Source organism: Echeneis naucrates, chromosome 22 (genome assembly GCF_900963305.1).
Source record: "Echeneis naucrates chromosome 22, fEcheNa1.1, whole genome shotgun sequence".
NCBI lineage: Eukaryota > Metazoa > Chordata > Actinopteri > Carangiformes > Echeneidae > Echeneis > Echeneis naucrates.
Window position 1 is genome coordinate 3819196 of NC_042532.1, and position 22662 is coordinate 3841857.

At 39.6% G+C, this 22662-nt stretch overlaps 2 protein-coding genes across 2 annotated transcripts in view; both read right to left on the reverse strand.

Moving 5' to 3' along the window:
• Positions 1–3370, reverse strand: part of rab3gap2 (RAB3 GTPase activating protein subunit 2 (non-catalytic)) — a 21351-nt gene extending 17981 nt beyond the window's left edge. Inside the window, exons 1-7 of the mRNA XM_029493439.1 lie at positions 2983–3370; positions 1644–1732; positions 1297–1414; positions 1127–1208; positions 817–864; positions 482–557; positions 198–299 (exon numbers count right to left, since the gene is read on the reverse strand). Of these exons, the coding sequence (XP_029349299.1) occupies positions 198–299; positions 482–557; positions 817–864; positions 1127–1208; positions 1297–1414; positions 1644–1732; positions 2983–3094 (627 nt within the window). The 5' untranslated portion in view covers positions 3095–3370. The remainder of the gene's footprint in view (positions 1–197; positions 300–481; positions 558–816; positions 865–1126; positions 1209–1296; positions 1415–1643; positions 1733–2982) is intronic.
• A 7247-nt stretch (positions 3371–10617) lies between these two features.
• kcnk5a (potassium channel, subfamily K, member 5a) lies at positions 10618–19998 on the reverse strand. The gene is made up of 5 exons (XM_029493878.1): positions 19560–19998; positions 13106–13217; positions 12649–12815; positions 12376–12544; positions 10618–12197 (listed from the first exon to the last, which is right to left on the reverse strand). The coding sequence occupies exons 1-5, from the start codon at positions 19743–19745 to the stop codon at positions 11269–11271; spliced, it is 1563 nt and encodes a 520-aa protein (XP_029349738.1). The 5' UTR covers positions 19746–19998; the 3' UTR covers positions 10618–11268.
• Positions 19999–22662: the final 2664 nt, after the last annotated feature.

A 22662-nucleotide genomic window follows, 5' to 3' on the forward strand; every position in this document is an offset into this window, starting at 1 on the left:
AATTAGATGGGATAATTGAAATTGTATGGTAAATTTGAAGCTTTTGCCAGCAACCAGTCATTTTAGTCCAGCATAAGGACTAGAGTACAGAGGAAATAGGAAACCTGGGTCTGTGCAAAGACAAAAAAAAAGAAAAAAAAGAAAAAAGAGTCATGTTAAACATAGCTGTCACGCACAGTGTCCACTGTGTACTTTACCTGCTCTGTTACTCCAGGATGACGAGGGATCTCATATGTGCGGCACTTGAGTCTCAATACAGGATCTTCATGTAGCAGCTGAGCCAGGAGCAGGACCCCATTCTGATAAAACACAATCAGTTTTCAATTTGATACTCTTCAGCCCTTAGTATTTTTAGACTATTTAGAATGGCTTCCTGGTTTCTTTTACTGTTGACTGCCTGAATAATTCACCGCTCACTCAGGCAACAGTAACAGTGTTGTACAAAAAGGAGATCAAATAGTACTGTGGTTTGATGAAATACCTCTGTGTAGAAGCGGACATAGCCAGAGGTGAAACCCACTACTACACAGGTCCAGTCAGGCCGACCAGTAGAGCTCCTAAAAATGCAAAAACACCAATACACTTTTAAAACAAGTTATAACCCTGCATGACAAACAGGCAAACAAACAAAAAAAAACCAACAAAAACACACACAAAAAAAAGCCAAACACTTGTATTTTATTTGCATGTGACACAATTTTGTTTTATCAAAAAAAGTCAGCTCCTAAAAATTAAAACTTGCATTTTGAACACTTTATTAAAAGCATTAGCACATCTACGTACATCCCCAGTATCACCTTCAGAAGTGTTTCTTACCTCTTTTGGCTTGCCAGGGGGATACAGACAGAGCTGCTAACACACTCTCTGGAGAGAGAAAGCATACACAGTGCAAGGTGTAACATTTCCATGACTGAGCTCCTGTCTCTGGGATGAGAGATGCTACATAATTTCATTTTGTTGAGTTTTATTTTTTTCCTAACCTGCCTTCCATGCGATCTAATGTTTGGTTTCCTTTTCATCTTAAATTTTATTTTCAGAACCATCTTCCTCTATAACCTTACCATGATCATTAACCCTTCTGTTTTGCTTTTTCATTCCTTCTCATATTAACTGAATTTCCTCTCACCCTTCTTCAGTACTGAGAGTTCCAGTCCAAGACACAGCCAGAGTCATCTCCTCTCTCCCACTGTTGTCCGTGCACCACTTAGCTGTTGGGATCAATCAGCATAAAAATAAATATTTCACTGCACTGTACACTCAGAAATAAAAATGAGCGTGTGTTGCTGAATATCTGACCTGAAAGAAAGACTGCCTTCTGTTCACGTGCCACCACTAGCAGATCAGAGCAGGGTGAAAGGGATACAACACAGTCCTGCAGCCAAAGTGCATTCTGGCCTGTGGTCTCTTCCCCTGCCTGCAGAGCACATAAGGGGTGTCAGAGGGCATGGATAACCTGACAGAGTGAGAATTCACGTCTGCATTCTGATTCAGATCAGAATCCAGTATATTAGATAAATTAATAGTCCAGCATTTGTATGGTTAACAGTAATGGATCCCAACTTTGCAAAACCAACTGAAGCCACTGCTACTAAATATTATAGGGAAAATGTATATTTTAGAAAACCCAAAACAAAAAGACAGACTGTCGTGGCAGGAGCAGCTTCCTCTTCCTTGTTGTCACCATTATCCCATGCTGACTCCCAATCAGATGTGTCCCAAGACAGCTGATTATCTGTTGAGGAAAATGTGAACACAAAAGGGCAGTCAAATGAGAGCACAGCTTTGCACTTGTTACACTGACAGTGTTTGTGCAGTTGTTAGGAGATGGAAGAGGTTCAACACCCTTCTGCTCAAGGTGGTTTCCTAGGGAACACATTACTGCATGAAGTCAATCATCGGGGAAAAATAGAATAGAATAGAAAAATAGAAAATAGCCCTTTAATGTCATTATACAGCTGTACAACGAGATTGGAGAGCTTCTACCTTTTCAGTGCAGAATAAACATAAGTATATATACAAAAAAATATATATAATAAACATAAGTAAACATAACAATAAAAATAAGTGTAGTATAAAATAGAAAATAAAATACACTATGGATAAACCTAAATAAATAAATATAACAAATATATTGCAGGTTATGTTTTATTCCAATATGGCGATTGATTGTTAGCGCTAAATGATTGGAAGCCTAAACAACAACTAAACATTTTGCATAAACAAACAAATAAGAGGGGAGAAGAGGGGAAATACTGACAAGGGTTGTGCAGCAGGGAGATGAGGTAAAAATATTTGGAAAGTGGGTGGAAGTCAGAGTGACAAGAATAAGTAAGAGGATCCAGACAGAATCCTGTTGCTATGGACCATGCTTTATCAGTGATGACACACCCTGTTTATGTATATGCATGAATATTAACTGATCATTGCAGCAAGTCTGAGTGTCCCTCTATCTGTGCATGTCTGGACTCCTGAGTTGAGTATCCTGCAGTCATGTGTTCACACCAGTCACTGTTTAAGGCGCCTGCTGTGGTATGACTCATAGCATAAAAGACACACAGTGCTCTTTTCCTCCTTTCTGTGCTTTGCTGGTGTTGCAGCACAAGCCCCATTATCCTCTGGAAATCTCCACTAATAGTTTACTTTAACAGTCGGGTCTCCAAAATCTCATATTTCATTATAGTTTCAGAGCCAATTATTATGTAATCATTCATCCAGGGTATATCCCTCTGTCACACAGAGACAATGTGTGTTATGAATTTAGAGAACAAGTGACTGAAAATTTAAGATACTGAGAAAACGACCCTCCACTCTCCTCAGTTATTCATACTAGGATTAGCCAGCCCTGTTGTTTTGTTATATGTTTATAGGCAGAGCTCCAGTCAGTTAGCATTGCTCTCTTTAAGTTAGTGCAGCGGCTAAGTCTCTCCAGAGAAGGCTAACTCAACACTCAGACAGATGCTTTAGCATTCGTCTTGATCATACCTGTTGTGTCCTGCTCCTCTGGCTCTGGCTCGGTCTTCTGGTTGTGGAACAAGTAGTCCCGGACAGTTCTGAACTCTTGGAGCCGACAAAACTCCAACAAGCTGCAGGACATCTCTCTCCCGTCCCGTCAGCACCCGACTGTATTGGGAATCCACCAGTTAGCCTCCGTGCTAACAGTGCAGCTGTGGAAGATGAACCCAGCTGAGCAGTTCGTCTGTTTGCGAGCCCTGCTGACGTGTTAACTTTAACTGACAGCTCACCGACGAACTAACAATCACTTACTGGTCTCAAACGGCCCTCTACACGACTAACAATACAAATCCGCCGTTCTTATTATGCTTAATATTTGCAGTTCCCACCCTGGACCCGATATGCTGATGACACATCGTTAGCATAATAACACATGTTTGCTTCCGGGTCAAAGCTGAGTCCAAATTTTCAAAATAAAAGAGCGAGAGTCTTTTGGTGCCGCGCTTAAGACGGTTGTGTTTACCTGAATTATTCATATATATATATATATATATATATATATATATATATATGGAAGATGAACCCAGCAACCATATGGGTGGGTCTGATCGTGTGATAAACAGTGGTAAGCACTTCGGCCTCACGCAAGAAGGTTCTGCTTCAGTCTGACTCTCCTGGAGCTTCCTCCCACAGTCCAAAGATATGAGAAGGTAAGTCTTAGACTAACATATCCATCGTCCAGACCCATCCATCCGTCAAGGGGCTCAGCTGGGGCTCAGCTGGGGCCGGCTCCAGGCCGCCTGAGCCCCTTGACGGATGGATGGGTCTGATCATAGTGTTGTTTGTCACTAGGGGGCAGGAGACGAATATTTTTCAGGTCTACTGCTTGGGCTGCCTTCACCCTACGTGCTGTTTTTTTTTTCCCACCATTGCTCATCTCTCAGAACAATATGGTATATTGCATGTATGCATTGTTGTATGGAGCTCTCACAGAAACATACCTGTAATTACAATTCAAACCCACAATTCCATTCATTCTTCTTCTTGTTGATTTTTTTGTATTACCATCAGGAATAGGGTATGGGTGCTATATTTATTAGTTATTCAGCATGGGAATTATTTGATTCATTTAACAGCTGGTTTGATGTATTCGTTACATCAATATGCCATCTAGGTCGGCATTTATCATGTAAACTTGTGAAAAAGGTTTACGTAATGACCTTGCATAACTTCCTCTAGGGAACTCAACACTTTGCTGTAAATCAGTTTCTGATATTTGCCCTGAGGTTTGGTTATCATGTTTGAGCTTTATGGATTCTTCATCCTCTGTTCTCTTGTCTAGATCTGTGTCACTATGTTACTGGTATACAGTCTGTATACAGTCATAAGTCTGTGGCCACTTCACCATTCAAATGTACATTATTAATGGAGTAATATAAAAGGTAAAATGTGATTCTGTTTACTGGCTGCATTAAATGTTCCATACTGATTACAAAGTAGAGCTAGATTCTATTATGAGACTTGGTTTCTCTGAGTGTTTACCTGAAATCCTGCAAAATGTTTATTTGATCATTAAGAAAACAATTGGCCAATCAGAAGATAGGATCAGAGCCCTTATTCTGATTGACTCACTCAACTGTTGTTGCTGCTCAAAAGAGAAGCTTGAGATATACATTTATGCTGAGATGGTTAAGGATATTTAAAGCAACAACTATAAATATATAATCTTCCAATCGGTCTCCCTATGGTCCTGCACACAGCACATGATTCATTATAGTCATTTGTTCTATGATATCAAAAGTTAAGTGTAAATGTAGTTAACTTTAACTCTCTTGACCCCATTAAGTAATACATGGGTGGAGTCCACTGAGGTCAAAGGTCAGGGTTACTACTTTCTTTCCTCTGTGAACAAACCTAAACAGCTGTTAGGAGCATTGTTCAACACAGCTCAGTGTCTTTCTTTCCCATCCTTTCATACCCACTCTTTAAAAAGCAATGGGCATTTTGCCAGTGTACTTCCTGCTCCTTCACTAACAATCCCAATCCCGCTCTTATGTCAAAAACATACACATACACACGTTTAAAGTAAAGTGCGTGCACACACTGACACACAAATACAAATGCACTTTCAGGGGGTGCCCAAAAGTTTCCGGTCCGGAAGGCCGGACACAGAAACTCAGGAAACAATTGGGTGTCAGAGAGGTCCTTGGGCCCATCTCAGTCACAATTCCCCATCCTGGGCCGTTGCTTATTGAGTGGTTGTTGCATTGGCTGTATTACAAGCCAAGAAACAACTCTCCATCTGGTTCCCCCTCTTCCTTTGCTGACAAGGAAGTGAACTGGCATCACTCTGTCCCAGGATAGAAGGTTTGTTGATACAAAAGAGATGGCAGTGATTTATTTGTACACAATGAGTGTAAGTCACTGTTTTAAGACCTTTGGCACTTTGAGGATTGCTTTGTGTAACAGGGTTTTGGATTTTGATATTCTTGATAGTTATTCAAGAAAACAATTGAGTGATGTGGGGGAGCATAGTTATAATATATTTACTACATTCATACATTTTTTGTGTAGGTTTTTTTTTTTAACATTTGAAATGGAAAGTGAGAAATGAAGATGACCAACATTAAAGTGACTCTGTTGCTTTATGTTCTAAGTGTATTTACCAACCAATTTGAACACTGCCCCGCTGTAATCTCTTCACAAGTACACTCTACGTCTGAGAAACCCAAACTTTGAAGAAAGTAGTGCAGTGTGAAAGAAGAAGGGCGGCATGCTACTCACTTTCAGGACTCCTTGCATAATCTGACTCCCCTGATGAACAGCGTCCAAGCACGCCCATGCAGACCGAGACCCACACAGGTCATTGGGAGTGCAACATTGCGATTTTTGTCAAACCTAAAGGAAAAGTTTTAAGATGTTCAAGTTTGAGAAATTATATTTGATATGAACTGAAGAGCTGAATGATGTTTGTGACTGTTCTCACTTTAAATGACAAGATAGCACCCACCGTGGCTTGTTGTGTTATGTCATTCAACATATCTGTGTAAAAATTTCTGCAGCTCATCACACCAAGGGGTCATTTTCCAATCTGCTTTTCAGATGAGATGCGGGGTCTTTCTGTCCTTTTACATGCACACATTTTTAAGCCATTCTAAAACATTAAATAATGGGCAGTTAACATAACTGCATACCATAAAACTGAAGTGAAAGCTGAAGGAACTTGAATTTGGTAAAGTGATTGATATATGGATAGCAATGCCTGGATATGCTGTATCTTCTTTTTATTGTTTCTTTATCTTTAGCAACCAATTATATATATATATAATTTTGAACTTTGGCAATCATTGTGAATGACTCTCTATAAATAGCTTTAAAGCAGTTCCTAAGGTCGAACTGTCTTATGACAAATAAAATCTATTCTCTGAACTGTGCAGCTTTCTAAATGGTCACTGACAAGTTGGAATCAATTGATTATTTAAATTAAATTAAATTAATCTCCGATGTTCCCAGCAGTTAGAGCAGAAGGGTAGTTATCAACAAGTTGAGCGGAAGCATTTTATCTCAGAAGGACAAACATCTACTGATCCCTTATCTTAATGTATGATTGCACAAAAATGAGAAGATATGAGACTCTGCCCTGTCAGCAGGTTTCTGTCTGAAAAGGTAATGTCATGTCTACCCATAAAGAAATCCAAAAATAAATCAGGAATTACTTTTTACTTCAATCAAAATCTAAGAACTACTGATGCGTAGTTTTCTTCTGTTGTCTCTTTTCTCTTTGATGTTTTCTAAATTCTTCTATCTAAATCTAAATGTTTTTAAAGCTTTAAGTGGGGACTTGTTTGGATAATTTGCCAAGATTTAATCACTTTAGAGTTATTTCAACGAAGCAAGTGCATGTTGAACCAGGATCTCAGGGGCTTCATTGCCAACAATGAATCATCACATCCACACAAAAAAGGTAGAATTTAGACAAACAGTGGCTTCAGCATCTCTAGTAATCCATCTGTGCATAATGGCTCCAACTGGAGTGATGAATTTAAGGAGGGTGGATTTTTGTTACATGTGGAATCCCACAGAAACAAGAGGCAGTGGTTTCCACCAGGCTCAGCAGATTTTCAAAGTGGGCCTTCTCTGTAGTTGAGTTCACAAACCAGTATCAGTTAAGGCGTCAGCTCTGAACATTCATACGGGCAAAGTTCTATAATGTCACCAATTCCAGTAAGACCGTGGCTGGAAATGCAACGTTAAAAATTTCCACAGCGCATTTTCAAAGTAAGGATCACATGCCATTCAAAACAGTGACACCACTTAGCTATTACAGAGAGTAATAAAGCTATCAGTGTTGCTCTTTCCCCTCTAAATACATATAAAAACCTAACACACACAGGTCTTTAGCCTTAGCCAACAACAACTAACCGTTGCTAATCTTATGTCTTTTTTGGTAGATTGGGAAATGTCAACAGACTGTCTCCATTGGCACCACACTTATTAAAATTCACCCACATTCCAGTCAAACTGACAATCTTGCATAAACTGCTGAGTGAAATTTCAAGCTTAGTTAAGGTGCAGGAATCTGCCCTGCTCGCGTACACGACATACCTCATCCTTCACTGTTTTTACTGTGGCTCAATTTGCATGTCAGCTTTCTCCTATTTGTGCAGTGTGGTTCACTTGTTGGCCAGCATGACCTTGAAGAGTGTGTGCATAATGAGTTATGCCAGGTGGCACAATGACAACAATTTAATTCACAATGCAAATTTCACACATGAAATTGTTGACACTGAATGAAAACTTAAGTTGTAGCCACAGGAAATACAGCTCCAAAAATAAATGTTCCATATTCCTCTCTGGGCTTGGATCCTCTGAGGCCTCCCTTGGATTAGCTTTCCCGACTCAGAGGTTGGGCCTGACCTCCTTTGCAACTCTTCACTCTTCTTATGGTAGCGATGCAAGGTCCTGCCCAAGATTTTTAAGAGTGGACAAGGTGAACAGCAGCAGACTTGATGCAACATCTCCCTGCTTTTTCTTGCAAGCAACGAGCATCAAGTTAGCAGCACCTGCTAACTTAACTGTAACGCCAGCAACACAACCAATTTAAGGAACTAAGGAGGACTCCAAGCACTCAGACTTGCAGCTCAGGAATCTGGACTCTGGACTTGGACTTGCACAAGGAAAGACAGTTGCTTGTCCAAGAACTGGGTAATGTTCACTGTGCCAACCTAGTATAAAACAAGCACAGCGAAGAACAGGAATGTTAACCTTTGTATACACAAATGTAGATTGCGTGAAGATTGCTTTCTCTGTTGGGCTTTCTTGCATGTGTTTAAGTTGTTAGTCAGCCACAGCAGAAGTTAATGTTGATTGTTGTATGTTCACACATGCTTCAGCACATCGCTCACCCTGCACGCAGCTAACCCTCCCCCCTTTTTAACTTGGCACCTTTCAGCTATTTCAGCTGGCCATAACAAGGGACGACATGAAAGATGTGGCCCCAGCAGCCATCCTGTTTGTAGTTTCATTGTCTGCCATTTGGTCACTGTCACACACACACACCAATGTATATAGCCCATATTAGAATAGTATAACACAACTGCTGGTTTATTTGATGTTGCACAGGAAGGGATATTGCCAACTTCCTCTCTGCAGAACTCTGAATCTTCCTGTCTGGTAATGGTAATTCGTCTGTAGTTCCTAAGTCGATTATGTATTGATTATAGTCAGAGATCCAAATTAATAGTATGTTATTAGACCAAATTGGTGATTTAGCTGTTTCCCTCTTTTGGGTGGTGCCCCAAGGTAAATATATATAATAAAAAAAATAATAATAAAAGACACTACTTGAAAAGTCAGTCTTATTAATATTCTGGGAAGCATAATTGTTTGGGTGTCCATCACAAACCAGTTTTTTGACAAATATTTTTGTGGATTAACATGGTGGACAAACCTCACAGGGTAAAGTGCTTTGATGTAACTTTGTGATTTTTTGCACTTCATAAATACATTTGATTTAATTTGGACTGGCTTCTAAGCATTGGTAAGATATGAGCACTAAGGAGAGGAGGGTTTCATTTTCAAACTCAAGTTCCTCCAGAGCCACAGATGTATTGCACTCACTATGACACGACAAACTCAACTATATGCATCTGTTCGATTACATAATGACCATAAAACCCAAGTTTTATTGAGTGTTTATTTTAGATGAAATTCATATACAAACTTTGACAGGAATAATTTAATCATAAAAAAGAAGACAACTGCAGAAGAGCAAAAGGAAGACTATTGGAGTTTAGGTTTTTGTTTTTTTTTTGTTTTTTTTTTTAAACAGTGGAGCAACAATAAGAAAAATGGGGACATTGGGTTAAACCAGCTTAACATGTTAATTAATGATCAGGAGACAGGTTTAAAATTCCATTCTAACAAGTACCATGCCTGCAAACAATGCAAAACTGACACAACCCAAGGAAATTAGTGAAAGTGAGACATAATGGAACAAAGCACCCATCAGTGACAGAGAAATGTTGAAATACAAAAGAAGAAACACCCAGTGTGTAAGATTACACCTTTTCAGTCTCTCCAACGTATATATACACAATTGATATCACATTGTACTGCGGTGAAGTTAAGACAGTTTCACATGACAAATATCAGGTAGAATTAGGAGCTCATTGACTCAAAAAAAAAAAAAAAGAAAAAAAAAAAAGAAGAAAGGACTACAAATATTGGAATATCTTAAGCGTATAAACAAATCTGACATGAATTGCTGGTTTGAAATTTTAAGTATCCCTGTGTGACGCTGCCATTCAAAATAACACTGTTTAAAGTTTGTGTGCAAATTAACATGCGCAAATGTCAGAGGGCTAGCAGGATGGTTAAGGGTTGTTGCAAGACTGAAAAGCAATGGACATTACATAGTGGCCCCTCAAGAGTCCAGCTGTATTAGTTTTGAAAACAAAATAAACAAAACAAATATAAAAACACTGCAATATGATGGGAAATCGACAGACGAACTTCAATCTGTTATAGGTTAACCTTGGCTGCCTGTCAGAAGTGGTACTTCAGTCATCCATGCCAGTATGAGGCCCCAAAGGCAAACACAAGCAGCAAGGCCATGTCCTGAGCAGAGCAGTGTTTGTGGCTACTGTTGGGCCCTCAGCCATATTTACATGGCAAATACAATAAAATGAAAGGGTGCTAAAGAAGCAAAGTGGGACTATTGCTGCTGAGAAAGTTTCTGACCCATTATGTGCTGCCATGGTAGAAGGCCCAGAAGTGGAATTTTTTGACGTGCTGCCATCAGCAAAAATATGTGTGGACAAAACCAGTTGGACAGCACTCACAGAGGTGCCTGTGTCACAGATCATGGCAGAGGTGTTTTTTTTTTTTTAATACATCAGTCAAAATCTGTTTAAACTCTCTCTCTCTGCCAGAATATTCAGATTTTGCCATTAATCCATCTCTGGCCAAAGATGGAAGATTTGACTTTCTAACTTTACTCTCAGTTGGTTTCAGGACCTAGATGGTGCCTATGCATGCATGTCACTGATGACCTTGTTTTGCAGTCACAGCTCCGTTGCATCCAGTCAAAATAAGGGGCTATCTTAGACACAAGTTATGAGGGAGCTTGAAATGAAGAATATAAAAGCAAGGGGGGGAAAAAAAAAAAAAAAAAGAAAAGAAAAAAGGGGTTAGAATTGGCCCGTAACCCCAAATGTTTGGCTCAGGTTTTGAAAAGACAATCTGCAATGGAGTGGACTTTCAATTGTCATTTGTTGGAAATGTGCAATGAGAGACATATAAAAGCTTGTAGTTTCTTTCAGTAAAAAGCTATTATGTCCTTCATTTTAATAAATACCGTTAAAAGCACCAATATGGTGAATATGAATAGAAGATACTACGGGAAAGGAACAAAAAGCATAACATTTCCACTTATTTCTTATCGACCATGGAAAAAAATAGCTCTTGGTTTGAACATTAGAACAGCTTTATAACCCATGTGAGAGACAGAAGTAGAGCATATGTACTTGTATGTCCTGCTCTGTGGAACATATTAATTAGGATGCTGGACATTGTTCAAGAGTTTACAGGAAGCTCAACTTTAAAAATTTGTCAACGTAATGTGCATTTAAAAAAAATGGCAATCTTACATTTGATCTTTGCTTTGCAGTCTAATCAGACGAAAGTGCAACGGGACATCCGATATCCTCTCAAATGGTTCACATTAGAATGCATATACTTCAATGCCTACCAAGTCAACACCAGGTGACTAGGAAGAAGTGTTGTCTTTAAACAGGTAAAGAGTGTAGTATCTCATCAATCAGTGTTTTCTTCTTTTGCATATTCCTCAACAAGTTTCTCATATGAGTGGCTGTGTTCTGAACCGTCACTAGTGAACACAGAACCATCAGACTCAGAGCTCTGGTCTTCCTTGGAGTTTGTCTCAATGTTTTCATCACATGTGGTAATAGATAGTTTTGCTTTAGAATCATCATCATTGCCGTCCTCCTCCAGGTTGCTGCTGAGGAAATTTTCTTCTTCAATAAAGGTAATGTTTGCATTTTGGAATGTTAAGGAAGGATACTCTTTAGAGTCCCATGTCCTCCGACCACCTGGTCCACAGTCTCCCACTCCTCGACTCTCAATGTCCACATCCTTATCAAGTTGGTTTTCATACATTTGCTCCTGGTCTAGGTCACCATCTACATGATCGTCTGTTAGCAGCAAGCCATTGTCTGAGCCCAAGAGGTAGTTCTTGGACTTTGAAAAAGCAACAGTGACACGGTCACTAAAACTGTAGCGTCTTTTCTGGCGTGGCGAGCGGTCCAAACTGAGGATGGTGTGAGAATTAAACATGGGGGCATCATTGCAACTCTTGGAACGAGCCATGTCTTTGCATTTATTGGTGTCTCTAGCACTACCAGAGGTCCTGTCATGTTTTTTGGTGCCAATCTGCTTTATCAAATCATTATAGCCCTCCTGCTTCTTGGACATGAAACTGAAGATGTTGACGTCATTAGGAGTGGGTGGCAGACGAAGGGCAGCCTTGTGAGACTCTTTGTGGTGCCGGAGCTCCTCCAGAGATAGCTTGCGCAGCTTGCGCCGTTTCTTCAAGGCCTTGTGAGCTTCAATCACCATTCGAACCTTCCAGTTGAAGAACAAAGAAAGCCAGGCCAAGCCAAGATAAATCCATACCTCCACAAAGTAACGGTACAGAGTTGGGTATTCCTTATTTGGTTCCACACCTGCAGGACAAATAAAATGCCATTCATCCAAAAGGGTCTTTCATTGGAACAAAAGATATGCCATAATTTATTCTATGTTCACCTTAAATATTTTTAAGCAATAGATTCCAAAGCTTTTCAAAAGTTGACTTATGCAATCAACTAAAGGCTTTCTGTATTCTATTTATTTTCACCTTACCTGCTACCAAGTCCCCAAAGCCAATAGTTGTCAAGGTAACAAATGAGAAGTACAAGCCTTCGACATAGGTCCAGCCCTCCTGGGACATAAATACAAAAGGTGGGAGTACTAAATGGACCAGCACACCCCAGAGGAGAAAGATGGCTGTACAGGTAAACTGAGCCTTTCTCTGCAAAAGAAAGAGAATTTGCAATGCCATAGAGAGATTATAATGTTGGAAGACCCAAAAAAAACAAACAAACAAACAAAAAAAAAAACAGCATTTAAATTTACCAGAGAAAATCCTTTCTTGGTCAGATACTGTCCCAGGTGTTTGGCTCTGCCCGCAAAGAACTTTCCAAGCTCACTGATCCAGGTAAGACACAAAGGGACACCAAACAGCCCATAGAAGATGCAAAATACACGGCCTGCTGATGTTTTGGGGGCAATGTTTCCATAGCCTTTGAAAATAAATAAAAATGAAAAACATTTAGGTTGTTTCAACTCTGTATCTTTGAGGTTAATGACAGGAAATTACCCAACCACAACAATAATACGGATAATCTTAATCCAAATCATCTGTGTTGATTTTAACAAAGTAAAGAGCAAAACAGATTTAACTGTAGAAAGGAACAAAGAAACAGAGAAAGACAGGGGTCAGCCTGTCTGTCAGCACAGTGGATGTTTCCTTGAACTTTCAAGAGAAAGGTATGAAATAAGAGAGAAACAACAGAACTCCAAAAGCACTTACCAATGGTAGTGATAACTGTTGCGGCAAAGATAACAGCATTTGGCCAGTTCCAGTTGTTGAAGGTCTTACTGCCAGTTATGGTAACCCCTTGGCCTGCAGCATCAGATACCACCTGAGGATAAAGAAAAAAAAAAATTATAAAAAATAAACAACACAGCTGAAACAAAGGTGGAACTAAATCTAAAGAGAAAAATTAATAAAGAGCAACTTAAGACTGATAAACCCAAGACCATCATAAGAGTCCCATGTGACTATGTTAAACGAAGACAGGAAGTTTGTTATGTGCAAGCTCCATTTCGTCCACCACATCCTTCCTGCGATACGTTGATCGTATCTCAAGTAGTACTGATGAGCTGAAACGACACCCAGGCACCCGGGAGAATTGCCTTTAACCCAAGGGCTTAGTAGTTCTAACCACTGCTTACTTTAGTAGAGAAACAGGAAGGCAAGTGCTGCATACTTAAACAATCCTTTCATAATAATATGATAAGCCCACCAGGTGCGCCTCCAGCGGCTGCTCTTCTTTGCTTTTCTTTTTCAAGCTAAAAAGCTTTCAGTGCGGCTTTCCAAAGCTGCACTGAATGTTAATACAAAAAAAGAGTATATTGTTGTCCTTTACCATTAGAATACTTCTCTCCAACCACCTTCAGAATAACATAGGTTAACTCACTCTTGCAACATTTTGAGTTGAAATCCAGAAAAGACAGAACAGAAAAAACTATTTGCGACCAACTGTGTGCTTGAAGAGCCACAGCACAAACTGAACTGACCCCTCTTTGCCACTAAACACTTGGCCATGTGTTCTTGGACAATGCACATTCCCCTCTCTGCACTGAGTTCTTCTTTGCAAGGGTTGGCAAAATTCACATAAGCCCTAAAGTACTAGAAGATGGCTGGTTCTTTAATAACATGCCTGTGACAGTTCTGAAGTGTAATTATCAGCACAAGATGAGGCCATTCTTTTATTTGCTGAAAGAACACAGTTCTTCCGTTGGGATTTAGGGTGATAGTCATGACGACCAAGTTTGTGCTTGATCTATGACTAGAAATTAAAAGAAAAAAAAAAACAAACAAAAAAAAAAAAAACAACTTCACTCAAGCTTACACACTCACATTACTTACATACTTACATTGGCAGGTCCTTTTATTTTTGTGCACAAATAGTGTAAACACAGATGTATAATAAACAGATGTACAAATAAAAGAATAAGAATTTTGTAATTCTGTAAATAACAGAACACATGTTGGTACAAGGCACCACATGTACTGTATTTATGCATGGTTAAGTGTTACAAAAACAGCCGCAAGTTTTATAAAATGGTATCATTTATCTAAAAATTCAAATATCACACTTCATTGGAAACACAAACCTCTAAAATAACCACCGGAAACCCCCATGCATCCAAGTTATCGCTGTTGGACAGCTTGAGGTTTGTTGCTGTGAACAAAACCGAAAAAGTGAAAGTGTTTGTGTGTTCTGTCAGCGTTCTGTGTGTGTTCTGCAACTCTCTCCAGCCAAATGACGGAGACTTACACACGTTCATTCTGTCTGCCAGATAAAAAGTGCTGAAGTTTGAGACATGAAAACTGTGAATCAGCAGTTTTCATGTCTCATAATGAGAGCAGAGGGCAAGTGAAATCATGGCAGTGAATGTCATTCTCTCAATGTATGTCAGGAGGTCAAGGAATATGATCTTTAAAACAAAGTTGATGAGAGAGGTTAACATGTTCACATGCTCATGCAAATCTTTACACATGTGTTGAGACAACTGAATGGAAATGCACAGTGTCTTCAAATATTGAAAGGGTCAGTGGCTGGTCATCTTCAGGGTGCAAATGACCCAGAGAACAGGGGTGGAAAAAAAAAATAAATAAATAAAATAAAATAAAAAAAAGAACAAGAAAAAGATGAGGCCTGGGGGAGAAAGGAAAGGCATTTTGTGTCCCAAGGCAGCTCACTAAGATGTTGTTACACTGGCTTCCACACAAGTCTGACAACTGGATCTAAAAACCACAGCTGCGGCCAGGGACACACCTCTGCTGAAAAGTCATTAAATATATGGGTTTAATGAAGACCCATTTCAGGAGGAACCATTAGCATCTAACACAGAACTGGAGAAAACTACCATGACCAAGGAGAATGAGGAACCATCTTTATTGGATGCTTTGCTGAAACCATTTTTTCCTTTCATTTATGTCTAACTTAGTTATGGAAAAAAAATAAATAAAAAAAATAAGAATAAAATTATTGAAAGGTGAAAAAACCCACATAAAATACACAAATCCGGTTATGCTGCAGTTACAAAATGACATTGTGCTGAATGGCGTAGCTAGGGCATGAAAAAAAAAAATGGAACAAAAAGGCAGAAAATATGCTTAATAAAAAAAAGATTAAAAAAAAACAAACAAAAAAAAAAAAAAAACACCACAGCCACATGATCAACTTCATTCTGGCCAGTAGGGTTGCATGATACGCAAATAAAATCATATTTGAATTGTGGCGGATATTGTGATTTTTTTTGCATTTTATTTTCAGAGGAAAGAGCTGTGAAAAATTATGAAGATTAAAATTTTGTTGGTGTTGTGGTTTTGTTGTTATTATGGCTCCTGATTTTATATAAGATAATTCAAACTGATGCTCTGCTGTAAATCTCAAGGTGTCATTTGACCTGCAATTTTTCATAACTGCCTTCAAATTTCCACTTATTTAAAAAAAGGCCTGCAGATTAATTGATAGATAATGAATGAAAAATAAATAATCTTGTATTTGGATTTCTGATGTTTTGGGGGTGACATTGCCCCAAGTTATACCCCTGACCCCTGCTGTAATGAAACATCCTTGTGTAGTGCAAGAAACCCCCCAAGAAGAGATATCTTTTTTTCAAATTTTACGTAATTAAATCATGACTTATCACAACCGCAACATTCCTTCCCCTTTGCTCTCGTATCATTCAAATGGTGTTCAAAATGGTGGCAAAAACGCAAGTGTTTTAAAATCCAATTTTAAGTGGCCCAAATGCCAGTAACAAATCAGTCTGTGGTACCCTCAGGCAAAGAATTCCTTTACCTTGGTAAAATTAACACAATTACCAAACTGCAGGCTTAGCAGTCTGCCCCTGCCACACTCAGATAAACTAACAACAGTAACCCACAATGACAAACTCCAACTGTTATCAGAGCAGCTGGTGATCCAACAAGCCGCTTGGGTTCCTTGGTATTTTTCCCCTTCCAGCTCATGAGCAACAGCTGCTAGCTGCTTGTGGGCAGGATTGACTGAAATGCAAACAATGAAGTCACTCAAGCTCCTCCATGTCATTGTATTGATTCCTGATTGAGAGGTGAATGGGCTGTAAACAAGGCCTTTAGGAAAAGGGCCTGGGGGTAAAAGAGGTGAAAAAAAAGAATGTATGAGATACTGCATACCTTTTTCCAAAGCTACAGCTTTTTCTGGAATTTGGTGGAGCCATAAGGGCGCAAACTGAAGTTGTGAAGAACTTATCTTCCATCTGGTTGACGGAATATATTACCAACATTACCAGGCATGCTGCCTTAAAGTTTGCAGATGATAAAGAAATTGTGAAATATTAACATTGCACATGGATCTCATTAAGCTCATTGTCATGTTGCTTTATATTGTAAAGTGCCTTGATGTAACTTTGTTATGATTTGGCGCTATACAAATAAATCTGATTTGATTATACTGTAGAGTTTTATATACTGAAAAAAGAAAAATGTTGAATTACAATATATTTCTTTACTGAGTTTAATTGCATTTGATCCAACTCACAACTTATTTAGGACTGTTGCAGGGTCATTACTAGAGGGTCAGAACTAGATCAGCATTCTAAATCAGTGCCGACTGGCCATGATAGGGATGCTGACAGTCTCACACTATCCTATAACGTTGTCCAGTCGTCAAATTAGGCATACAAGGCCATAGAGTAAGAATTTCTGGCCAGTGAATTACCCAAACTCATGACATTCAAATCAACTGCTATCTTCAATTAGTTAATTTTTCCTCAGAAGAGGAAGAAAGACTCTGCTCTGTCAAAGGAAAAGCCCCTACACAGTAACCAAGGCACATGACAAAGTTAGCTATCCCCAGACAGTGTGCTACTTCATCCATTTTGATTTTCGTTCTTACCAGGGGCCATGTTTCACTTTAAACATGTGACAGTAACATGATGACAATGTTTGCAAACTTCTTAGTTGGCCACACAAGCGTGATCCTTTCATTCATGGACTGCTGAACTAGCTGAAGCAAATTTCATGCAAGTGTAAAGAGGATCAGATTATTAAATCAAATAACCTGCTCCTCTTCAGAAGTTAGTATCTCAGTAAGTCAAACTGCAGCAAGTGCAGAGAAAACACAGACCAAAGGAAGTTTGTAACTGGTTACAGTATGACTCATGAATTTTCCAGGACACATGGCTGTTGTGTTTTGAGTTGTTATTTTATTTTTCACACAAGAATTAAATGACTTTTAGTAACACTAAGCCCAGTGGACAGTTAATCAGGTACACTTAGCTAAAAACTCCAACAGTTCTGAAATGAATCCTCCTATGTGCTTATGTGGTGTCGAGTCAGCTGCATGATCCCTTGCATTGCCCTAGCCCAACCGACACTACATTATATTGACAGGTGTTCCCATTTTTCTCTCCATTCCATTCAAACCAGTCATTGTAAGCTACATAAACAGACACAAGCTGCATCCTCTAAAAATCTACATACAGCTGTATCGACATATCTTCAACGCAATTTAAACAAGAATGCCCCACCTCGAGCACCCAGCTTCCCCGCCAGGCTTTTATAGCCACTTTATAACTGCTTCTCAAGAGCCAACATTGATGGGCCATAAAATCAGATCTATAAACTCAGACCACTTCAAGGGAGCTAAAGTTAATAGTAAACTCCTTGTTAATAAAAAAAGACGACTGACTTTTACAAGTGTGTCACCTTTCCCTGTTAAGCTTGCTTATATATTTTAATTGTTAACAAGCTGAGCATAGTTTCCACAATGGAAAACTAATAGAATCCCCGCTCCCTGACACTCTGGTAAAGGCAATTCTAGGGTGATACAGTGCAAGTTCCTCTGCTTCAATGTACTGACTCCAAAACCATTGCAGAAGGTGTCTTGGCAATCAGCAACAGAGGAAAAATACTGGTAGACTGTACATCTGTGATGAATGACAATAGTGGCACGGCACAATTGTCTGCAAATATAGTTAGGGTAAGGATGTCAAACATGATTAAACACCTTTTTTCTGTTTTACCATGCTTTAAAGCTGCACAAGTGGTATTAAGTCTTTGTTGCTTAAAGAGTTGAGGAGCGGGGATTATTTCTGGTTTACTTTTCAGATTTCAATGCAGCCATTGCTTCACAATCTCTAGACCACAATATTCCTGAACCAGGGTTGGCTGATGCAGGAATTTGGCTCTTCCAGAAGTGCCATGAGTGGGGGGAGGTTCAGGGCCATATCATTTTCAGTCTCAGCAAGAGCAGAGTGAAGCAGAAAGGGGGAATGCTGGGGTGGGGGGTGGGGGGCGTAGTAAATCTCCCCAATACTAATGTGGGCCCAAGAAGGGAAACAGGTTCAGACATGTGTCTGTAGGACTTGCAAGTGCAAAAAAAGTATAACCAAACAGAAAAACCTTACCATCTGTTTTTTGTAATACCTCATAACCTGTTCTCTTCAAAGTTAACAACTGTTTGTGTTTCACTGCCGGTCAAGTCTTAATCATAGCTGCATGTTGCACTCAGGCAGTCAAAAAAAAAAAAAACCAAGGTCATAAAGCCTCCCCACTTGTGGACAAACACCTGAAATAGCTAGTGCTGACTTAGTGTGTTCTTATGGCACTCACAGTAAAGTCACTGGGGTCAATGGCACCGGCTTTATAACTGGTAGAGCAATTGCAATTTTGACAAGAAGGCCGGCAATAGAACACCATGTACTGCAGATGAGGTTCGAGACAGGCCCTCCACCTCCAGGCTCACTATCACTGCCCCGGACAGATTATCTGCACAGTTTACCAGAGAAAACTAAGTGAGCTGGGTAATAAAACAATTATACTCATTAAAACTGAACACCAGGGACCACACCAGAGACAATGTGTGATAAAGATTATTACAACAGCAAGAAAACCGAGGGAATACTTAACAAATGGGAAGGTTTTAATGAGTATTCCAGAAGCTTGCGGCCGTGAAGGTAAATGAGAGTAAAGAAAGGCTCGGGCCTTCAGGCTGCAGAGGCAGGAGATAAGGGAGGTTGTGTTGACCCCCCCTACCTGGCAGAAGCTTTGTTAGTGTCTGGAGAAAGCCACCACACCAGCTGAGGCTCATTAATGCGCCTTCATGTGTCACCTCCTCAACTCGGGACACAAACGTCTCAGAAGCGCTTCGCGTTTGAGAAATTCAAGAAAAGGAAAGCGTTGAATTGAGAGAGCGTGTCCATACCTCTAATATTTTGTCCAAATCATCTTGCGTCAGACAGGGGTAGTCCTCAAGTATTTTATCCTTCTGTGCAGTGTACTGCTTAGCAGCCCGCTTCCAATTGGGCTCCTCCAGGACCTGAAAAATTGCTGCCCCAATGGACAGATAAAAAATGATGGCAGAAGTCAACAGGGGGCCTTTATCTACCATACTTGTGTACAATGGGTGATCTTGGAGAGCGCGGGCCGGGGGGAGAATGAAGAGGGAGGGAGGGGGTGGGGGGGGGCAGACAACAAGAGCCGGGCTCTAAGCGGGGCTCATTCTCCGCAGCTCTCCGCGCTGGCTCTAACTGTGCTTCTCGGCGCGCGACGGCTCAGATGAATGACAGGACCGGCGCCGCTGCAGCTGACATCGGGCTCGCGACATAGCAGCGCGAGAAGTTCGATAGGGAGGGGAATTAAGAGAAAAAAAAAAAAGTCCCCAAGAGCCGAGCGCGCGGAACTCCAACGACCCACTGCCTCCACGTGCGCAGCCCGGAGCGGCGGCGGCTGTTAAAGTAGTAAAGAGAGAGCAGGGGCGTGGAGTGCAGCCGCGAGGGCCCGCCCTCATGGGAAGACACAACACAGAGGACCCGTCCCCACCTCCACAGGTGGCAACACAGGCTCCAAGAAGTCTAAAAAGTCTAAAAAGTGACCCCTTTTTTATTGAAACAAATCAAAATGGATGCAACTTTCACTTTCTACGGACTAAAATTTTGTCCAACGAAATAAATGCTACTTACAATAATTACTGGATAAATAAATAGACAATTAAGTCAAACGAAAAGAATTAAAAACTACTTCATTACTACATGTCCCTGAAAGATACACTAATAATCTTCATGTCTCATATCTTACAGATTTCCTGCACATAATCTGAATTTGAATTAGATAGATAGATCGATAGATAGATAGATAGATAGATAGATAGATAGATAGATAGATAGATAGATACTTTATTTATCCCTTTATTTATCCCACTTTATTAAGAGGAAAAGATCTAATCAATTATTAGTAATCAATTTATTGATTTAAGTACCAAAACTACTTACAAAGTCAATGCAATTTTAAGTGTCATCTTTCAGGATTTCAGAATTTAAATCCTACAAAGTTGGACAGGTGGTTTGGGTAGGACAAACCTTGGGGGCATGGCTGAGGGTGGCAACTGCTTTATAGTGACATCACAAAGTTCCTGAAATTCTGATTTTAAGGATTTTAAGGATTTTAAGGATCAGTTTCTGAGTAATGGTTGTGAGCACCTTTGATACTTTCACTGTGTTAATAAAAAACCTAGACCTGATTTATGGCCAGAAAAGGAAATCATCTACCTTTATATTGTGTTAGACCTTTAAAGTTCAGTATTCGCTTGAGGACAGATACCTGGGTTATGTGACAGATATGATAGATAAACTCTATTGTTTTTAAGGCTTAAAAGATTATGCATAAATATATTTTTGTTTTCATGTTGTTTATTGTTTACAACAGGGCACAGGGCTGAAAATGTTATCACATGACCTCTCTGTCGCCACAGTAATAAAAAATAAAATTAAATAAAATAGAAAAGACATCACAGCAGTTTTCTAAATAATTAATCGCACACAAGAACCTGTTTGACAACCACCTGTGGCCTAAATATGTCTCTAGTGTGTTTGGAAAGCTAATGCTCATCAATAGGAATAAATGCAGAAGTGGAGTTTTAAGACAGTGATCAGATGTAAGGACACGATGCACCTAAAGGAAACCCATGTCAATGTCGTGACGTCAACGCCCATGTTTGTTCAAGTGATGCGATGTGTTTTCTTTGTTGATAGTGTGATGAGCAAAAATCAAATGAAGGAGCAAATACATGGATTGTTGAGCCACAGAAGAAGAGCCACAGATCTTCAGACAGAGATAACAAGTCAAACAGAGCCCAGAGTGGGTCACTGCAGGTAATTTGCGTCAGTTTGCATTAATGATCTCAGAATTTTACACTCCCCAAATCAATAATTGTCACAAAACCGTAATGCTTTGTGGTCTAAAAGTGTGAGTTTGAGGCTACATGAGAATTCAGAGCATGCAAAGCAATAATATACTGAATCATGTGCTCCTATTGTGTCCTATTTACCCAAGAGTGTGTGTCTGTGTGTGTGTGCGTCCATGCGTGCTGTTTCATGTTTATGTGATTTGTTTTTAAACAATTTCCCTCCCACATATGTCTTCAGTGTTTTGCTTGTCAAAAAGAATGCATGAAAATCATTTTAATGTTGCTTAACACCTGCTGTTTTTCTAAATCACTGACAATCATACATTTTCCTTCACACTGTGACATCGCATCAGATTAGCTAATACTTAAAATGTATGTGGACTGTATGTGGAGCCATGATTATATACACAGGATTACAGTCATGGATCTGTGCAAGTTGCCTCAAGTATTAACCTGATCTTTCAACGAAATAGTGAAGTAAAAGACATAAATGCATCGAGTATCTAACATTTTTTTGCCTCATGGCAAAGAAGACACCATCATCTTGTCAAAGAACACCTTCGACATGTTATTTTTTAGCAGTCAGAGGTAGCCTACATTAACATGCCACAGTTGGACAAATTATAAACAAGATTGTCATTCATTAAAATATTTAGGTTTGGCTCAAAATAGTAGTTATGTGTGTAAAAGACAAAGTCCTCACTTCACTTCACTACACTTCAGATCCCTCTCTTCATCCCTCTCATCCCTTTCTTCAGGCAGTACTGGAGAGCTTCATTAGGTATGGTATTCAGTCCCAGTCCCAGTCCCTTCAATCCATCTGTGAGCAATCCGTAGAGGAGCTCAGAGGGCTCGGGATGACCCATCCCTTATTTTTTATACAGAATACGAGCTCCTATGATCACACAGGCGATACAGAGTACCTAAATTAGTAATAATATTGTTCCTTTTCTTCAATGTGTGAGTTTTGCAACTTTATGCAATAAAGCGCAATGCATTGAGCTATATGGAATATGAGAAATATATTTTAGGCACAATATGTCACCAAGTGTTTTAACTGTTCTGAACAGTTTTGTTTGTTTTTTTTTTCTTACATAGGAGTCTATCTATGTGCCTCATTTTA

Coding starts and splice junctions, on each gene's coding strand:
- kcnk5a (XM_029493878.1), bottom strand. CDS start 19,745: ATGGTAGATAAAGGCCCCCTGTTGACTTCTGCCATCATTTTTTATCTG. Junction 13,218..19,559: donor ATTTGGACAAAATATTAGAG/GTATGGACACGC, acceptor CTTTATCCTCAG/GTGGTATCTGATGCTGCAGG. Junction 12,198..12,375: donor CTTTGGGGACTTGGTAGCAG/GTAAGGTGAAAA, acceptor TTTGTCCTGCAG/GTGTGGAACCAAATAAGGAA.